The sequence below is a fragment of the Monodelphis domestica genome, chromosome 4 (genome assembly GCF_027887165.1).
Source record: "Monodelphis domestica isolate mMonDom1 chromosome 4, mMonDom1.pri, whole genome shotgun sequence".
Classification (NCBI taxonomy): Eukaryota; Metazoa; Chordata; class Mammalia; order Didelphimorphia; family Didelphidae; genus Monodelphis; species Monodelphis domestica.
Genome location: NC_077230.1, coordinates 172,867,652 through 172,889,254, shown reverse-complemented (window position 1 = coordinate 172,889,254; position 21,603 = coordinate 172,867,652). Strand labels below are relative to the sequence as shown.

The following is a 21,603-nucleotide window of genomic DNA, read 5'->3' as shown; positions in this document are numbered from 1 at the left end:
ATCCAAACTTTAATCTTGGTAAATCAAGGCTACACATACAAGTCATTTATTACTAACTTTACCTAGTTCTCAAAGTGTGTTCCCTAACAACTTGATAATTTTCAATTATTAAACTAATAGGTAGTTTGGGGAAATTGAAACTTTTATTTCTACAATTTGCACTATATGCTGATTATGGGAACTTGTCACTAAAGGGAAAAACAGACAGAGAAAGCACTTCTCATGCCCCAAGAGACGCAGAGTGAGGGGCTTCATGTACAGAACAAAGCTATCACTGACTCATGCCATCATTGTGTCACTCAAGAATTAATAACCTAGATGGCCAGAAAAGGTCCATTTCCAGGTGAGCCCAGAATATGCCTCTGTAACCATCCCAGGATGTTCTCTGTCCTTTGTGTATTTTGTCACCATTAGATCCCAGAAGCCTTCTTTTCCCTTAAAAGACAAGCATTACCCATTACAGCTCAGAGAAATTCTGCTCATCAGCAGTCCCAAAAACAAATTTCCATACCCTCAAACAAAGGCTGATCACTCATATTCTTAGTGCTGAACTGAGTAGTGCCACAGTAAATATAAATCAGAGTTGGATCATCTACTGGACCCAGGCCATCTGAAGGACTAAAATAAGTCCATACTGGATTCTCTTCAGGGTAACTTTCCAGAGAAATTCCAGAATCATTTGTGATTTACCAACACCAAAAACATTAATTTTAGAAATTATCCTTAGGTCAGTGATCCAATTATAAGAGCAGAACATCTATCTGTTCGCTTTCACGCTTTCACCTTCCCCTCTCTCTCTCTTACTCCCTCTCTTCTCTACAAATCTGCATATTCAAGCTTTATGGACTCTAGAGCAAAGTCCCTCTTTCTTCTATATTCACCACAACATACCTCTTAATCTCCTCTGAGTTGCTTTACCATCATAAAAATAACATTTCATTTGGTATCCCTGCAAGTGCTAATCAAAAACTCTAAAGATCCTGATTTAAAGGATTATATCATCAAAACTCTGTGTCTTTAGTATAGATCTCATCAGTTATCAATTTTAGATCACATTAGCAGCAATTCACAGAACAGTCATAAATTTTGAGCAAGCATTTGTCACACATATACCATTTTCAAAATCCTGCCTGTTCCTTGGCTACTGTATAGGTCAATATTTAATCAAAACACCAACTAACATCTGGGGGGGGGGTCTCTCAAGTTATATTACCAAAGTTCTTGTGAGATAACTCATCAATTACATATTACTTAACTAATCTTATTATTTGGGACATGGAATACTCGCATTAACATTTTATAGCTTCAAACAAGCTGTTTGGTGGGACACAACTGGCAATGTTTACTCATTTGAATATCTTAAAACTTCTGAAGTATATAATTAAAATATACTCCTCTTTAATTTTTATCACACAGTAGTTGTCAACTTCTTTGAGGTCATACGCATTTATTGTTTTGCTAGTTTAGTCCCCGAGTATCAATGTGAAGCAATTAGAAGTACTTCTTTCTCCCTCCTATGTTTGAAGAAGGGGTTAATAGCTTGTAAGCAATTTATCCTAAGGTTGCTTGGTTTGATTTAGGTTTTTATTACTTAACAACCTTGTCACTTATCCCTCTTTAACAAGTGGACTTACCACAATTTAAAATTTTGAATGTATCAAACCTTCCATAATAAATTACTTTCAGTGGATTTTAGTTTGAACTCCACCCTTCCAAATAACTTTGATTAAGTCTTTTAGCAATCTTTCATTATTTAAACTAACTGAAGTTCAGAGTATTTACCCTGACTCCTTTCAATCCTCTGTCTAAAGCAGAATAGAATATCCAGTTTAGTTTCCTTATACCTCAAATATTGCCACATACCTGATTAAATTTCATCAACATTATTCCAAATTATAATTTTGGTGTTTAATTCATGCTAAAATCCACCCCTAATATTTGTTTATTTTATTTTTAATTACTCTTATTTCTTATGCCTTCTCCTCTTTGCCATTATGGTAGGTGGAGGAAAGGTATTATACTGAATTGCATGTAATCCCCATGTCAAGCCCTTCTTGATTAAAGGGTATGACAGAGGGCCGGTCAAAATTGTTCTTGTTAAGGGCATACAGTTTGCATATCATATATCCTTAACTTATTTAGGTGGAAAAGTTAATTCTCTTTTTATTACAAAGGCATACATATTTTATATTCACTCATCATTACTTTCTGGCAATTTGTGTCTGAATGCATGTTCATCTCTTGATCACAAATCCCATCTAAGACATTTCACACATTTCTTTTAAAAACAATTCATACAACCTTAGTCAAATACAATGTTTAGAAATTCCCTCTTTAATAAAATATCAAATTCTTAGTACTTGTATTATTAAATCCCATACAGAGATTAATCAAAATCCTATGCACAGATTAACCACTTTGAAAATTTTTATGTAATATGATTACTTGTTGCTAGTTCTGACAGCACATACATTAAAATAATATCTTATTTGAAAAATCCCAAGTTAAAATTCCAGAATACATTCTCCTCAACAACATTACAACTTTTTCTGAATGTTTTTTACATTCACAAAGTAGCCAGTACAATTTCTGTCCTTATAGAATAAACATTCTGTCAGACTGGCTATTAATCACATTTAAACAACTCAAATTCACTGAAACCATTATGCATGGCAGGGCTTAACAAAACAAACTCTAACCACGAATTTTTGTGCTCAATAAAATCTGGCTAACATTTTACATTTAACTGACAAACAGATACCACAATAAATGAAATTACATTGTACCATATCAAAATCATTAGTGAGTTGAATACATCAAAAACAATTTTAAGTGAAAATTACCTTAAATTGTGGAGTAAAATCTCCCTTTTCTGCTCTGAATTTTTCTCCTTTTTGCTCCCTTGGGCGCCCATCAAAGGAAGAAAAAGGAAAAAAATCATTGAACAGGTATTTTCATGGAAGCTTGCTGCTGGAGCACGCAGAGCTTCTTCTATGTAGCCTGCTATGCTGGATGTTGGAAGGTTTGGAATGTAGGTGAAGGGAGTGGGGAACAGCAACTAGGAAAGAAATTCCGCTTTGTGCAATTGCATCTTAAACTCTTTTTTGCCCCTTCCTTGTAATCTTATAGCTAGCCACACAAAAACAACAAGGGATGCTAATATTTCCAGTTGTAGAGGTCTGTGGAAGAAGAAGGGGCATAAACTAGGAATGGCTGTAAATCCTCACCCATACCAGAACCCCCTTGGCATAAGGGTAGTTGGGAGTGAACACCCATTTTTTTCTTCCAGCCATACTAAGCCCCTGGGTGTAGGGAAGGTGCGCAAAGGGGGAGCTGATGGGGATGGCAGGGACTTTTGGGAAGGAAACACAAATAGTGGAGGAGGCACAGGAGAAGGTGAGGAGAGAAGGGAGGTTTCCCTCATGATATAGGGAGGTGGCTCCTGAGGATCTCCCTGGAGCAGAGGAGGAATAGGAGAAGGAGTGCCCCAATCCTCTCTGGGAGGCTTGCTCTTCCCTCCTCTGGACAGTGAGTTGGTTATCAGAGCAGCCTCTGTTTTAGCAGAGTAATTTGGCCCCATAAGGCAACCTTTCAATTGCCTTGGGGTGTCAGTAAACAAATCAATCCATATATCAATGTTAAGGGATCTGATCAGGGTGGCTAGTGTTCCATACACCTTTCTCCAGATGGCATAGACCATGAAGATATCTGCAGTTCCCTCTGTGAGAGAGAAAATCCAGAGATCTTTGGAAATGGAAAAGCCTGGAGAGACTGCAAAGATTCCATCAGCAGTAGAGGGATGGCTTAAGAAGGTTTGGAACCTTGGGAAAAGAGAACAACCCAGAAAGAGTCAGTTGTTCTGCTCTCTCTGGACTTGAGACCTCCTGAGGAGAAGGTCAATATCTGACTGGATCCCAATCTCAGAAATCTTTCCTTCCCTGAACCTGATCACAACCCTCCCAAAACAAGGAGGAGACAGAGACTTGAAGAGAAAAAGAGTCTACAAGAAGACTCATCACAATCTCCTTTTACCCTGAACTTGGAATCACCTGTTGGGTGGTGTCAAAAGCCAGGGTTCAACACTCCGAACCTCTCAGGACCAAACCTGAGTGATCTAACTTTGGGGAGACGTTTAGCAAGCCTGGGATCCCCTTTTCCATCTTCCCTCCTGACTCCAATCTACCAGCCATTCAACCTTATCCTTCATCCCTGTTTAGAATAAACTTGAAAACAAACTTCAACTGACTCAAGACTGAATGAAGAGCAGTTACAACTGAAGAATGAGAGAAGTGATCTCTCTCCCCAGATTAAAGAAGCTTGCTATTTAGAAAGAGACTGGGAGTGGGGAGTGAACAGGCAGGCTTAATGAGGAGCCATAACTAAAGAGGACTGTAAGGGGGAAAGAACAGACTCACCCTCTTTCTACCTCTTGGTCCAAACCTAACATCAACTCCTCCTCCCTTTGTTCTGGTCTTGAGGGAGGGAAGGCTCTATTCTCCCCCTCTCCTCTCTCTTCACATAAAAAACCCCTTTATTACAAGTGACACCCCAGAGGTCTGACAGAAGCCATTATCAACTGTTATCTGTTGACAGTTGCAGTTCCCTGGGTAGGGCAGCCAACTTGAGAAAGAGCACTGAGGCAGTTACTACTTAGAATCAGACATCTTGATTCCAAGTAAGGGAAAACACCAAACAAAGACATGGATAGTTGAGAAAAGAAAAGAAATGTTTCAGATAATGTTTTGGAAAATGCTGATGGGGGCTATAATGGCATATTGAGGATACTGTTTTATATACAACATTATAGCAGTCATGATACATGACACTATAGGAAGCATTTTCAATATGACTAACTACTGGAACAAGATACCATTAGAATTTTCAATACTCTATTAAACTCTCCCTAAGATTTATGTAGCCCTCACTGCTTTTGGACAGGCAGTAAATTACATCAAGTCAGGGACCAAGATCATAATGCATAAGAAGGCAGCGAATACCTTAGTGCTGGACAAGAGGCTAGAGGAATTATTTACACAGATCCCTATACTGACAGAAATATGCTAGGAGTACATGCTAAAAAAGAAAGAAAATATGAGAAAACCAACAGAAACAATGGCTGGGAAGATGACAAAAGAAATCTTGACCAAGAACAGTGACATGGACAAGGGCTCTGAGGCAGCTAATTCCATAACACCAGGGGCAGTAGGGGTGTGTTACAACATTGCAATGACAGTAGAGACACCTGATAACAGAAAACCTGAAGAGGTCCAGGGGACTCAGAAAATCATGCCTCTCAGAGACTTTGCAAAAGTGACACACAATTCTGGGACAGTACATGCCAAAGTACACAAGTCCTTCACAACACAGGACTTGGAATCTCTGAAAAAAAAATGCCTCAGTTCATTTCTGAACCATTTCATTGTCTAAAGGACATTTTCTAAAGGAGCTGAAAAGAACATTTTGACTCTATGAGACTGATTTTAGAAATGTAGAGTTTCTTTTGGGAGAACTTTTTACTCCACAAGAGAACAAGCAATTTTTGAAAAAAAAAATAGACAAGATGAGACTCTTACTAACTGGCCAAAGGAACACTCAGATCTTGATTTTGCAAGGCCCTTGTACATGAGGTATTTGAAAAAAAAAATTTAGGGAAGATCTCTTACAAGCAATACTGTCATTCTGCTACAACAGGAGAAGAAAGAACATCCTTCCCTGTTTATGGATTGCCTTCTCAAGAATGTAGAAGCAATACTGGGTTACAACCAAGACTCCTAGGAGTCCACAGCTCATGTCAGGAGACAGTTTTTGTGGGGATGCATTCAACACCTAAAAAACTTCTTCTGTAATTGCTGTCCAAAATACAATTAACTTCCCTTAAATGAGCTTAGGGACACTACCACCTGCCTGTTTAAAAGTCAGGAAGAACAGGATAGGAAAAGGAAAAATTTAAGAAAAAATTACATGACACCACTGAATCCCTGAAGCAAAAAGAAATAGAGGAAGTGGAAAACCTGGCCACAATCAAAATTTTTAATAGACAAAGCAACCAATACCAACAGAGGGAGCAAAGAGACAGTAGGAAGTGTTTCGTTTGTGGAAGAACAGGACATTTAGTCCAGTCCTGCCCAATGAAACAAAACTATGAACAAGGGTACAACAGGGGTGTAAAATACTAATACCAAAATTCACAGGGCTGAGGGTACAACAAGACTTATGGGAAACAGCAAAATAATGATAAACAGTGTTGTAACCATTGCAGACTCAGGGAGGAAGAGAGGTACCTGACCGGAAGTCAATGCAAGCTGCCATAAGCCAAGGTGCAAAGCCACATTACTCTGAAGTGGTATCCAAGGAGAACTGTTACACACAATAAAGCCAGGATTTAGCTTCACTTACTACACAGTAAGTGACAGAGAGGAATAACTTGGGAGGAACCTCAGGGAGGAAACATGGGAATATATCCACAGAATGGAAAAGGGGGGGGGTGGAAGAAAAATGGAGGAATCTAAAAATTTAATGGTGGGAGAACTGAGAATTATGCAGAGTATTGGAGAAAATATGAGTGCAAAGCAGAGATCAATAATTGAAATGGAAAACAACTGAAAATTAGCATTTCAGACATGAGAAATGATATATTGATTCACAGAAAGGGGGCATAAAAGAATGCAAGGGGAAAAAATCAAAGAATAAATCAGAACATACTTAGATAATTTTTTAGCATGAGGACTGGGTCTGGGGATCACAAAAAGAGGGAGGAATAACAAATCTTTCAAGCAACAACAACCTAACATGATTCCAATAGGAAAAGAGCAATATTAAAATTCTCCAGGCCACTTTAACAATGTAGCAGAAAAAAAAAACACAAAGAAATTGAAAGCTAAAGACATAAACCCCACCATTAAAATGCCCAAAGAACAAAAAGATACAGAATAGTTGCAAGCTGATACAATTAAGGACCATGGAGGGGAAGCAAAAGACAATGCAAAGAAAGCTAGCTTAAACATAACAGCAAAGGAATTTTACCCACAATATAAGATCAAAAACCCTAAACCACACAATGACAACATACCTGGAAAAGGAGTTAGCACAAGTCAAAATTCACTCAACAATGACATGCTATCTCTTGAACCAGACTCTGAAACAGAATATAAGGGAATGGGTAAAAGAGAACAAAACATGAGTTTGAGACACAGCCTTTAAGCAGCTTTGACAGACTACATCTCAACATTCTAAATGCAGACCTCCTCTCTGACACTCTTGTCAGCAGCCAGCATGCCACTGTCCAACATCCTGAAGTTCAAAGAGGAAAGTAGCATTATACTTTAGCACAAGGGAATCACAAGCATTGACAAAATACACAAATTCACAACACATGGGGAAAGGAAAGGCAGAAGATATGGAAGAAATCATGCAGATTCACAATATGATAACAGATCCACAGGAATACATAAATAGACAAGAACCAGATTTATCAACACATAACACAGCGTCACAACATACTACTGGGTAACAGCTGTTAAAAAACTTGGAGAATATAGAAACCCCTGACCAAGAGTTAAATCAAGGCATGGATCACACATAACCACTAGATACAGTGATATTTGACTTAGAAACCAATGAAGAGCAAGAACCTTATGAATACATCAAGCTTTTCAAACAAGACCACAGTGCCTCAAAAGAGAGGGAAACAGATAGACACATTAACAAGTTGAATCCAAAACAAATGATCCCATCTGAAGAGTTAGGTCAAAGCATAAAAGACACAAAATTAGTGGAGGGAATGATGTCTGAATTGGGAATCAATAACTATCAAGAACTTTGTGAGAAATTCAAGGTTGTGGATAATGACACTGGATTAGGATGAAAACAAATGGCATTACAGAACTATAATATAAAACAAACTGAGGAAGATATAAACACCATAATACTTCTATCACATCTTCCTTTCTCAAATTTAGAGCCTATCACAAGCCAAAATACAGTACCTATTGAGGACCCTGTATACCATGACTGGACAACTTCCATGCAGAAACATATAACAAGAGAACGTATACTGATCCAGAGTGAGAGTAGACAAAAGACCTAATACATTCTATGAAGAAGCCTCACTTAAATCAGAGAAACCAGACAGAAAACAACACTGAAAAGTATTCTAACTTGAGTTAGACAGATTAACAAATCGTGGCTGACAAGATTAAAACAGTTTCACAGATCCTTAGTGAATAAAAATAAGCAACACCAAGAATGCCATTGGAGCACCTTACCCAAGTAAAATTCACTTCATGGTACCATGGGTCTGGGAACAAAAGAATATCATAACAGTTCAATACCACCTGAAAGATTCTAATGCGCCAAAACAGAAGAAAAGGTCACAAATATCCCTCTTCCTCCACCCAAAGCATAACTTTTCCAGGGGGAGAAAAAGAGGGTGGGCACCCCATGGAGATATTGGCCATCAAGCAAAGAGACACTGTAATGAGGGTTCTACAAGAATATAGCTTGTAGTTGCAAGAACAGACTGACTAAATCCAGAGGAATACATCTAACCCCAAATTATTGAGTGAAACTGCCAAAGATCCCAGAGACAGAGAAGACCTATGCTTAGTGCATAGAGACCATTATAGACAGTATCTCAGGAAGAAGGCAAAAGGCCATCCCCAAGAGACAGTGCAAATAGAAACAGACAGAATCCAAATTATCTGAACAGTGAGAGATAAAGATACCAACATGGTACCATTCTTCTCATGTAAAACATCATTAGGCCCAAATTTACATGTCAGGAGAAAATATAGAAATAGCCCCAGAATCCGTGAAGACACAAAATGCCCCAGAAATAATAGAAATGACAGGAACAACAGAAATTACTCAAAACATAACCAGGAAACCCATACCCTAACACACGATGCACAGGAAGAAGAAGGATGCTGAATACAGAAAGCCCAAAAGAAAGTGAATATGGATTAAAATGATACAATATACAAACAGGGAAAACATACATATAGTTCTCCATCTCAAAACCTCTGCAGAAACACACATCATGACATAAGAACATAGCATTCACTCACTCATGAAGAAAACACAGACAATTTTTGCAAAAAAATCTCACTAGCACACGCCCAATACAAAATCACCCTTACACACAAGCATACAATGCCAAAAACAATCTTACACACATGCATGATCCTGTATTTCTAGATAACCTGATGAGAGATTGACAGTCAAGGTGAGACAACAGACAACAGGGGGACCAGAAAAGGAGAAGAGTTCAGGACCTGGGAGAGTTCCAATCAGCACCAAAGACTGCAGATGGATTTTAAAAACATGAAAAGAACTTTCAACCAAGGACAATATGGAAAACGAACTTCCATAAAAAGGGTCACGTAAGATTAACTGTTGTATACATTAACATCACACTTAGAGAAATGCACACACATGCACATAAACCTGACACAAGAAGAAATTCAGATTCATCAGACAAGATAAGAAGAGGAATACAAGAAGAGTGGTAAGTATATGCATCCACACTACATACTTAGAACATAAACTCATTATCACACTGATTTTTAGGGACTGTCTCTTAAATAAGAACAGTCCATTATACAAAGAACAATGTACAACTGTAAATAAGTCTCTGACAGAAAGCATACATGCAAAAAGGAGAGTAACTTTTTGTCTGGATGACTTCAGAAACAGAGCTTATGTATATATGTAATGTGTATGTATTATATGTAATATTTGTATAGGAAATGTACATGTACATATGTAGAATACTAACAAGCTAATAAACTAACATAAGATAGGAAAGAATTAACATAATAACCCTTAACAGACAGGGACAGAATAGTTTAGGGAGGAAAGGGAAATTCTTTACAAAGAGAGTTAGCTTTAGGGAGAGAATGAATCAACCAGTACATAAAAGAATAGTATATAAATATACATTATAATTGATACATTTTATATAGCATAAAAGATATAAGGAGTAGAAGAAAGTACATTGGTTTCATAGACATATATTACATTGTTATTGCATAGGAATAAGTTTTGTGTATACTGTTACAAATATTGTTAAACCCCAAGTCAAAATTGTTACATTGTACAAAAACTTTATACCTATATATTTAACCTAAAATTTTTTTCCCTTAACCCAGATCTTAGCATAAGATAGGTTTCAGAATAGAACATAGATCGACTAGACTAAGATTTATTATTTTGGGTGGGAGATATTAAGTGGGAATAGCAAATAGAATAGACAGATTATCATAGGAAAAGAATTTGTAAGTAATTCTTGTGGGATCAAGATGACACCATGCAGACAAGACAAAAACGAGGAGATGTGAGAGAGAAAATCCAGAGACTTTTGGAAATGGAAAAGCCTGGAGAGACTGCAAAGATTCCATCAGCAGTAGGGGGATGGCTTAAGAAGGTTTGGAACCTTGGGGAAAGAGAACAACCCAGAAAGAGTCAGTTGTTCTGCTCTCTCTGGACTTGAGACCTCCTGAGGAGAAGGTCAATATCTGACTGGATCCCAATCTCAGAAATCTTTCCTTCCCTGAACCTGATCACAACCCTCTCAAACCAAGAAGAGGACAGAGACTTAAAGAGAAAAGGAGTCCACAAGAAGACTTATCACAATCTCCCTTACCCTGAACTTGGAATCACCTGTTGGGCGGTGTCAAAAGCCAGGGTTCAACACTGAACCTCTCAGGAGGTCAGGGCACCAAACCTGAGTTACCTAACTTTGGGGAGAAGAGTTTAGCTAGCTAGGGATCCCCTTTTCCCTCTTCCCCTGACTCCAATCTACCAGCCATTCAACCTTATCCTTCATCCCTGTTTAGAATAAACATAACAAACTTCAACTGACTCAAGACTGAATGAAGAGCAGTTACAACTGAAGAATGAGAGAAGTGATCTCTCTCCCCAGATTAAAGAAGTTTGCTATTTAGAAAGAGACTGACAGTGGGTAGTGAATAGGCAGTAATCTGGAAAAAAATAAAAATTAAAAAATTTTCAGAAGACACTATTCATGCATAAGCTTTTAAAAAATTTGATGCCTGTCCTGAGTCCCTCAATTACTAGTATCCTTTCTTCCAAACTTCCTTGATTTAACTGCTTTTTAAAAATTAATTTTAGATGTATTCTGGGTGCTTTATATATCCCTGTCTCCTTTGGGATAGCAACCTGTTATGCTTTTGAACTGTTTCATTCTTGGCATGTGGATTCGTAGAAACTATTAAAGTTCCTGGTACCTAATAGTTGCTTAAAAAATACTTATTTCTTGATTGATCTGAGTGGAAAAAAATATATTATTGAGTTATTCCAAATGAAACAGAAAATTTTGTGATATATTTAACAGAAAATAACTGATAATTCTAATTAGTGAAGTTAGATATTTATTACCTTGTTGTTCAGTAGTTCTATTATGTCTAACTCTTCATGATTCCATATGGGATGTTCTTGGCAAAGATACTGGAGTGACTTGCCTTTTACTTCTCTAGTGGATTAAGGTAAAAAGGTTATGTAATTTGCCCACCACACAGCTTGTAAATGTCAGAGGCTGGATTTGAACTTAGTTCTTCTTGACTCCAGGGCCCGTGCTCCTTCCACTGAGGCACCTAGCTACCTCAATTATCACTTAAGCATATGTAAAAGAGACAACAGAATACAAGTTGTACACTTTACTAAAGAAAATAACAGAAGCCAAAAGATATATTAAGTGTAAAAAGATGGTATCTCCCTTTAAGTATGTGTGCATATAGAAAACTAATTCCTCATCTTAAAGAATTTGTTTCAATATGCTAGAAATTCCTAAATTAGCCAAAATTTTTGCTGTTGTCACAGTCTATGGAACAAAAGATAACTAAATGGTGAAAAATAGTCCTTAATAACAAAAAGGTGTCATTTTATCGTCATACATTCACTATTAAGCTCAATGTCACAAATACTGTTTCAGTTAACATTAGGTGGTCCTTTCAAAAAGACTAATTATATTAAAATGACTAATTTATTGTCTATTTCAACCTTTTTAATCCTCAAGAATTGAGAATTTTAGAATTTGGATTTGAAGAGAATATTTAGACACCATTCACTTTAACTTCCTCATATTACATAAGAAGAAATTGAGTTGATTTCTTTCATAATGATATTTTTCTTTTGTAGGCAGCATGTCCTTATGAATTCTCATCAGTCCTCTGCTGTTTTTAATATTGTCAACTCAATCATAGGATCAGCAATAATAGGTGAGTATTTTAAATTCAAATCTAGCCATAAGTAGATATAGTCATATCATAAAAGGCAATATTATTTAGATTCTATCTTTCAACATGATACCCAATTTTTAAATGATGTAATTAGTCATTTGGCATTCTTGGGATCTTTCCTCATTTAGATGAATACCAACCTCTTTCGTCTCTCCCAAAGTAAGGTGAATTCCCTTTTTATGCTCTACCAGCTAAGGGGTAACATTCTCTTATCGTTAGAATAAGGCATTAACTCACAAGATGTTGGGTCTTGAGCCTGTTTTTGTAGGGTTTTGAACAGTGAACTGTGGAATCAAATTATGCTTTTTTCCATTCTGCATTTAACAGTCACCACTTTTGTTATCTTTCCAAGAACCTTTATTGGATTGAAAAACCTCTGGAAATTATGAAGCCATGAAGAAAATACTATTTTAAAAGTGAAAATTTTAGGAGAAATTGAAACAATATTCAACATTTGAGCACTTTTTATAGATGTAAAAAAAATGTAAAAAAGTTACTCTTACTCTAGAAATATAAGTTTATTAAAATCACACATTGTCCCCAAAATTGGATTCATTTTTAAGTTTTAAACTTTACCACAAATAAAGCTACAGTCAACTAGGTTTAAAGAACTCAGCATTTCTTTGTGTTTTTCTCAGTAAATGATAAATAAACAAAAATATTGCATGAACTGCATATATTTTTATCCTTAAAGTAAAATAAAAGTCATTTTGTTTTTTGAACTCAATGTCTCAGAAAAAAGGTAGAAAAGAAATACTACTGACTGAATGTGGAAAACTGTCCACATGATCATTTTCTGAGCTACAACAAAAAAGAAATTTCACTAATTCTCATGCTTTTTAATCATCTTCATGTGCTTCTGAAAAAACAAAATTTCTTGGTATCAGAGAATCTAGAGCTAAAAGCCCAGGCTGAGAACTGGAAGGAATCTTTAAGGTTATCCAGTCCCACTTGATCATTTTTACAGATGATAAAATGGAGCCTATAGTGTTTACAGGACTTACAAATTCTATCAGGTAGTAAGTAGTAAGTGGCACATCTGAGATTTGACTTCAGGTTCTGTGACGTCTGAATCTGGTGCTATTTCCATTGCACCAGACTGATCACATAATTTTTATGCTTTTACATAATCATTTATTTCTTTATTTGTTTACATTTCCAAATATAGAACATTTTCTGCTGGCAAGCTTAGTTCCCATTTCACCTGCAGCCAAAGAAACCATCATTTACTCATATACACCACCTCCTTTTTATTTGATGCTTCCTTGGAAAGGCAGAATTGTTCCCTTTTTAATATCTAGATTTAATTTCATTCTAGTTACAGACTTTATGTTTGAATGAACAATTAATCACATGGTAGTACATGAAGCTACAAGGAGACCATTGAAACTTAACAATTAAAATTAGCACAAATAACCAAAATATTAAAGGGTTGCTGCATGTTTAATCTATGTGGGTATTTGTTTTCTTTTCCCCTAGGGTTACCTTATTCAATAAATCAAGCCGGTCTTCCTTTAGGAATACTACTTTTATTTTGGGTCGCTTACGTGACAGGTAGAGTACAACATAACTGATTATCCTTGTATTATCATCATTACTACTTGAATGGGTCAGAGAATATCTGCATTTGGATTTTGGGAATCATCAATTTATTCACAGGATTATGTCAGCAATGTCTAAAGTCATTTACTAGCTTTATGGATTCTAAGGTCTGATTACTAAAGAAAAACATTATACTGCCTGTATTTCAAATCCTTTGATGTGTTCCTTTCACTGTGTGGAGAAAATTCCAGGAATATTTTTTAAGATTTGGTTAAAACATGAAAGACAGATACTGGAAGTGGGGGCAGCTGGGTAGCTCAGTGGATTGAGAGCCAGGCCTACAGATGGGAGGTCCTAGGTTCAAATCTGGCCTCAGACACTTCTCAGCTGTGTGACCCTGGGCAAGTCACTTGACCCCCATTGCCTAGCCCTTACCACTCTTCTGCCTTTATTGGCTCCAAGACAGAAGGTAAGGGTTTTATTAAAAAAAAAAAAAAACATGAAACACAGATACTGGAAGTGTGCTTTGGTCTCCTTCATAAAATCATTAAGTCAGGATAATGCATTCAAAATTAATGGTCCATTTATGCAGGCGTCACTGAAAAGACAAAAATTTCATTGACAATTTTGGGGTGTTTGGCTTTGTTTTGTTTTGTTTCTAATGTGCATGCTGTCCACTAACTTGTTTCAAATTTCAGCAATTCAGAACTCTTTCAATTTCCTAACTCCTTTTTCCTTAGGTCACTTTTATCTACTATCCCTTTCCCCACTGATTAGAAAGAGATCCTCCGATCTTTCCATACTTAATTCTATGATTCATCCTCATTTTCTCTTCTTCGCACCACTTCCTTACTCCACTGCAAAGTGCTGCTCTCAAATGTACACTCTTCGACCCGGTTCACTGCCTTTTGCTGGGAGAAGAGCAAATGAAGCATGTGGTGAAGACTAAACTGAGGATAGGATTAAGGGGAGAAAGGAACCTTCAAACAGCCAGGCCCATGTCCTAAGACCTCTCAGCTCATCATTATGAAACTTTTGCTTTGTAGTCCAATTTCATTTATGTGGCTTCCAGAACTTGGTGGTTCTTGAGTTTAATCTTAAAGACTTCACTGAAATGCTGAATTCATTTAGTCTTTCCCATCCAATTTCCTAAAGGATTTCTTCTAGTGATTTTTAATTTCTGATTTCCCAGTCCATTTGTGCTGTCAACTAATTAATTTCTTTCCAGATATATTTACTCCTGGCTTTATCTGAGGACATTTAAACAATGTGTACAGAACAAGCACACCTTGGAAAGTTCAGACGGTCCATAAATTCAGACTGTTTATTCACTTTATAGAGGAGTCAGAAGATCCTTATAAATGAATTAAACCAACATCAAAAAGGCTTAGTTGAAACTATTGGCAATTCCACCGAGATGCCCCATATATTTTTACAGTAGTAACTAAAAAAAATAAATAAATAAAAATGGGTCAAAAAACATTTTCTGATTTTTCTGATTTTACTTTCTGAGAGACACTATAAGTATATGTAAAAAAAGCAATAGAAAGAGCACCAGGCCCAAAGTCATAAGACCTGAGCTTGACTTTTCACTTTTCCCTTAAACACTAGAAGGAATTATATGTACATCTTCTAGTTCAATTTCCTCATTTTGCAGATGAGAAAATTGAAGCCCATTAAGGTGAATTAACCTGCTCAAAGTCATATAGATGATGGGGGGAAGAAGATCTGTGTTTCCTTACTCCAAGTCTATTACTACTCTGTTTGCTATATGTAGCAGTCCACAGCTGTGTTTACTCAAGACAGATAATTAAGTCATAAAGTTGGGCCTGAGAAGAGCACATTCTCTGTCCTGTGCATGGCCAGTAAGGCAATGAACTTTGATCCCAACTAGTTTGGACACGAAAGTAGGTTTCTTTGTTCTCCCCAGGCTGAAGAAGGATCCGCCTTTATCTTATGACAATTTACCTTTCTACCAATGATAATCCTCTATGTCATTAATTACTATACATTATGTATCTTTGCATATGGTAATCAATAAATGGACGAGCCCACAGGCCCAGCCCAGCTTTACCCACTCATTTTTCATCCTTACTACTATCTCTCTCTCTCTCTCTCATGGAGCAGGCCTCTGGCCATGCTCAGTCTTTCACCTCTACTGCTCTAACCCCTATCATTAAGCCATAACAGTCCATGATCAAAGCTCAGCTTTAAGGACTGGGCTTTGTCTCTCCTGATCTCTAAGCTCATTTCTGATGCCCATGATGTTATGTTGTGGTCTTCTTACTGTTTCATGTATCTATGAAGTGGAAGGCCGGAGCTTAAGTCTGTGGAGCTTGATTTATATATGATTGGATGTCTGGTTCTCTCTCTTGCCATCCCTCCCAGCTTCAGATCCTGGTTTCCCCCAGAGATAAACTTCTATCTATCTTTCCTTTAGTGTGAGGGCTGTTGGCCAGTCCCTCGCACCTCACTATACCATGCCCATCTTAGGCAAGTCACTTACACTTTTTTGAACCTCATCTGTAGTATGAGGAAAATGATTCTCCTACTACCTCCCTTCTAAGATTCTTATTGGGGAAAAGTTTTGTAATTTTTCAAGTGCTATAGAAATGTCAATTATGATTGCTCTGTACTCTGACCCAAAGAGTGACCATTGACTTTTTTAAAATTCAAGATTAAGGAGAAGAAGAGCAGGGCCTGCTAGATAGAAGGACAGCCTTGGAGACAAAAAGACCTAGATCTAAAAACAGCATCTGACACATAGTAGTTATATGACCATGTGCAAGTCACTTATTTTTTCAATTATCAAAATTCTTTTTTTTCTTGACCCCTTACCTTCTGTCCTAGTATTAATTCTAAGACAGAAGACCAGCAAGGACTAGGCTATTGGGATTAAGTAACTTGGCCAAGGCCACACAGACAAGATTTAAACTCAAATCTCCTTAACTCCGGGCCCAGTGCTTTGTGCATTGCATCACTTAGCTGACTCGTCTATATATCTCTCACCTACTGGATTTGTGTAGTTGATTTACAAAAATTAAAAACCTAATAGTATTTTTGACACTATTAAATGTCATCTGATGGGTTCAATCATCAAAGCAACCACTGAGGTGTCTTTGGATTTCAATCTTGTTATCTGTTGTATTAGCCATACCTCTCAGCTCATGTTGCCCAAATGATTGATAAAAACATTTTCTATGCCTCCATCTAAGGGATTGATATGAATGAGTAGCACTCACTAGGAAATCCCTTCCAAGTTCATGTCAGTCTAATGATCATCAATCTTTAGGGCCAGTCATTAATTAGTTCCAAGTCCATTTAAATGTATTATCATCCAGTCAATGTCACTTATATTATGTACATATAAGCATATCAGGACAGACTTCAATTACTTACTGACTGAAATCCAGATATACCGGGATCTATGATTAGTTTGCCATGACATTAATAAATTTATGCCAGTACATATTCACACTCCTTTCCAAACACTACCAAATTCTTACTTCAATTATGTGCTCATTTTGGGGGGGAGTGAAGTTTAAACCCATCGGACCTATAGTTTGAAGGAAGCACTTTTCTTGCCTTTTTTGTTTAACTGGAAACATATTGACTTGTTTCCATTATGTAAATATTTCTTCAATTTTCTATTCCTTTCCAAATAGTATCAACGGAAAGGAGTTTAGCCCTCACATCCACAGATTCTTTCTGGTGTCCTTAAATCATTGAGAACCATAGAATTTCTTGCTGTGTCCTTACTTAACTTGTGTTCCATTCCCTGTTGGCGACTTCTGTTTGTATTTCATAATCTGGAGATGATCTTTCTTGGCAGAAAAGACATAAGTAAAACTGGAAGTTAAGTACTCTTTTACTCAGGGGACAGCTAGGTGACTCAGGGGATAGAGTTCTGGGTCTCAACTCAGGAAGATCTAAATTCGAATATGATCTCAAACACTTAATAGTTGTATAACCCTGGTCAAATTCTTTAATCTCTGTTTGCTTTAATCCACAGAGAAGGAAATCACAAAACACATCAGTATCTTTGCCAAGAAAATTCCATGAAAATGTGGGTCCCTCTATGGAGTCCAAAAGAGTTGAATGACTGAATAATAACCCGTGTTTTCTTCATCATTTAGAATCATTGTTTCACTAACTGAAACAAGTTCCTACTAGACTTTCTTTCATTTTTCTCTTGTGTCAAATATAGCCTTAAAAATCCTTTGAATATCCTTACCATTCACTCAAGGTCTCAAGATGTTTTGGAATTTAACATTCCTAACATTCTTAAAAGATCAAGCTACTCTTTATATTCAAACTCAGTTATTTGTCCTTGCTTCCAAATTCTGTACATGTCTTTTTTGTTTTTTAATTTTAAAAAGTATTTTATTTGGTCATTTTAAAACATTATTCATTAGAAACAAAAATCATTTTCTTTTCTTCCCCCCCCCCACCATCCCTCCCATAACTGACACGTGATTCCACTGGGTATTACGTGTGTCCTTGATCCAAACCCATTTCCATGTTGTTGTTATTTGCATTAGGATGTTCATTTAGAGTCTCTCCTCAATCATATCCCCTCAACCCCTGTCGTCAAGCAGTTGCCTTTTCTCGGTGTTTTTACTCCCACAGTTTGTCCTCTCCTTGCGGACAGTGTTTTTTCTCCTTGATCCCTGCAGATTGTTCGGAGACATTGCATTGACACTAAAGGAGAATTCCATTACGTTCAATTGTACCACAGTGTATCAGTCTCTGTGTACAATGTTCCTGGTTCTGCTCCTTTCTCTCTGCATCACTTCCTGGAGGTTGTTCCAGTCTCCATGGAATTCCTCCACTTCATTATTCCTTTTAGCACAATAGTATTCCATCACCAACATATACCACAATTTGTTCAGCCATTCCCAAATTGAAGGGCATCCCCTCATTTTCCAGTTTTTGGCCACCACAAAGAGTGCAGCTATGCATATTCTTGTACAACTCTTTTTCCTTATTATCTCTTTGGGGTACAAACCCAGCAGTGCTATAGCTGGATCAAAGGGCAGACAGTCTTTTATCACCCTTTGGGCATAGTTCCAAATTGCCCTCCAGAATGGCTGGATCAATTCACAACTCCACCAGCAATGAATTAGTGTCCCCTCTTTGCCACACCCCCTCCAGCATTCATTACTTTCCTCTGCTGTCATGTTAAGCAGTCTGCTAGGTGTGAGGTGATACCTCAGAGTTGTTTTGATTTGTATCTCTCTGATTATAAGAGATTTAGAGCACTTTTTCATGTGCTTATTAATAGTTTTGATTTCTTTAACTGAAAACTTCCTATTCATATCCCTTGCCCATTTGTCAATTGGAGAATGGCTTGATTTTTTGTATAATTGATTTAGCTCTTTGTAAATTTGAATAATTAAACCTTTGTCAGAGGTTTCTATGAAGAATGTTTCCCAATTTGTTGCTTCCCTTCTGATTTTAGTTACATTGGTTTTGTTTGTACAAAAACTTTTTAATTTGATGTAATCAAAATTATTGATTTTACATTTTGTGACTCTTTCTAAGTCTTGCTTGGTTTTGAAGTCTTTCCCTTCCCAAAGGTCTGACATGTATACTATTCTGTGTTCATCTAATTTACTTATAGTTCCCTTCTTTATGTTCAAGTCATTCACCCATTCTGAGTTTATCTTGGTGTAGGGTGTGAGGTGTTGATCCAGACCTAGTCTCTCCCACACTGTCTTCCAGTTTTCCTAGCAGTTTTTGTCAAATAATGGATTTTTGTCCCAAAAGCTGGGGTCTTTGGGTTTGTCATAGACTGTCTTGCTGAGGTTACTTGACCCAAGTCTATTCCATTGATCCTCCTTTCTCTGTCTTAGCCAGTACCAGATTGTTTTGATGACCACTGCTTTATAGTATAATTTGAGATCTGGGACTCTAAGTCCCCCTTCCTTTGTATATATTTTTTTCATTATTTCCCTAGATATCCTGGATCCTTTGTCCTTCCAAATGAACTTTGTTATGGTTTTTTTTTTTCTAATTCAGTAAAAAAAAAAATTTGGAAGTTCAATGGGTATGGCACTAAATAGATAGATCAGTTTGGATAGGATGTTCATTTTTATTATATTGGCTCGTCCTACCCATGAGCAGTTAATGTTTTTCTAATTGCTCAAGTCTAGTTTTAGTTGTGTGGAGAGTGTTTTGTAGTTGTGTTCGTATAGTTCCTGTGTTTGTCTCAGGAGATAGATTCCTAGGTATTTTATTTTGTCTAAGGTGATTTTGAATGGGATTTCTCTTTCTAATTCTTGCTGCTGAGATGTGTTGGAAATGTATAGGAATGCTGATGACTTATGGGGGTTTATTTTGTATCCTGCAACTTTACTAAATTTGTTGATTATTTCGATTAGCTTTTTTGTTGATTCTCTGGGATTCTTTAAGTAGACCATCATATCATCCGCAAAGCATGACAACTTGGTCTCCTCCTTGCCTATTTTAATGCCTTCAATTTCTTTTTCTTCTCTAATTGCTACTGTTAGTCTTTCTAGTACAATGATAAATAGTAGTAGTAGTCTCTCGGTAACCGAGGATGATGATTGTCTTTGTGCATTTTCATCTATGGTGTATAGATGAGTGTGCACAAATACACTTTTGCGTGAAGGAGATTCAAGTGGAAAAGTCGATGCACAGAGACAGTCCCACTCTCTGGGCATTGGAAACCTGGGTCTAGTGGCACGAAAAATCATTACACCTGGAGACTTCTTCCTCAGCTGCATCTGGTGGCCATGTTGTCTTTTGTGCTCCAACACATCCTAAGCACTCCACAGTGTTTTGCTGCGTCGCCATCTCAGCCATTGAACCTTCTTATTGGTTTCTTCTGTCTATTCGACCGAAGCAGTCTTCACATGATGGGTGAGCAAAGCCTTGGTTCACCAGGGGTCTACAACCTGATGGCTACCCTCACAAGGTTTAGCTGGCCTATCAAAGCTGTTGCGCGGAGTGTGGCCACTGCCGCATGCTAGCAGATACAAGGAGCCACGAGTGAGAGCTGGGGGTCAAGTGAGGGTCAGAGGCTAGAGACCTGCCCTAAGAGGGCACAACAAGCCCTCCATACCAGAGATACTACCCCTTTCTGAGCACCCCATACACCTCATGATAAATGATAAATAATAGAAGTGATAATGGGCAGCCTTGTTTCACTCCAGATCTTATTGGGAATGTATCTAATTTATCCCCATTGCAGGTGATATTGGCTGATGGTTTTAGATGAGTACTATTTATTATTTTTAGGAAAGACCCTTCTATTCCTATACTTTCTTGTGTTTTTAATAGGAATGGGTGTTGTATTTTATGAAATGCTTTTTCTGCATCTATTGAAATAATCATGTGATTTTTGTAGGTTTGCTTGTTGATATTGTCAGATATGTGGATGGTTTTCCTAATATTGAAGAAGCCCTTCATTCCTGGTATAAGTCCTACTTGATCATGGTGAATGACACTCCTGCTCACTTGCTGGAATCTTTTTGCTAGTATCCTGTTTTGGATTTTTGCATCTATATTCATTAGGGAGATTGGTCTATAGTTTTCTTTCTCCGTTTTTGACCTTCCTGGCTTTGGAATCAGTGCCATGTTTGTGTCATAAAAGGAATTTGGTAGAACCCCCTCTTTACTTATTATGTCAAATAGTTTCTATAGTATTGGGATTAGCTGTTCTTTGAATGTTTGATAGAATTCACTAGTGAATCCATCAGGCCCTGGGGATCATTCCTTAGGGAGTTCTTTGATGGCTTGGTGGATTTCTTTTACAGATTATTTAAGAATTCTATTTCTT

The 21,603-nt window shown here is 37.2% G+C and overlaps 1 protein-coding gene across 4 annotated transcripts in view; it reads left to right on the top strand.

Moving 5' to 3' along the window:
• LOC130453710 (putative sodium-coupled neutral amino acid transporter 11) overlaps positions 1 to 21,603 on the top strand; it is a 124,895-nt gene that overhangs the window by 20,478 nt on the left and 82,814 nt on the right. For 3 of the 4 annotated variants that reach the window (XM_056793971.1, XM_056793969.1, XM_056793968.1), the window contains exons 3-4: positions 12,157 to 12,236; positions 13,737 to 13,811. In XM_056793971.1, coding sequence (XP_056649949.1) covers positions 12,157 to 12,236; positions 13,737 to 13,811 — 155 coding nt within the window. Of the gene's footprint in view, positions 1 to 9,195; positions 9,506 to 12,156; positions 12,237 to 13,736; positions 13,812 to 21,603 lie in introns of all 4 variants that reach the window. The other variant, XM_056793970.1, reaches the window with a different exon arrangement.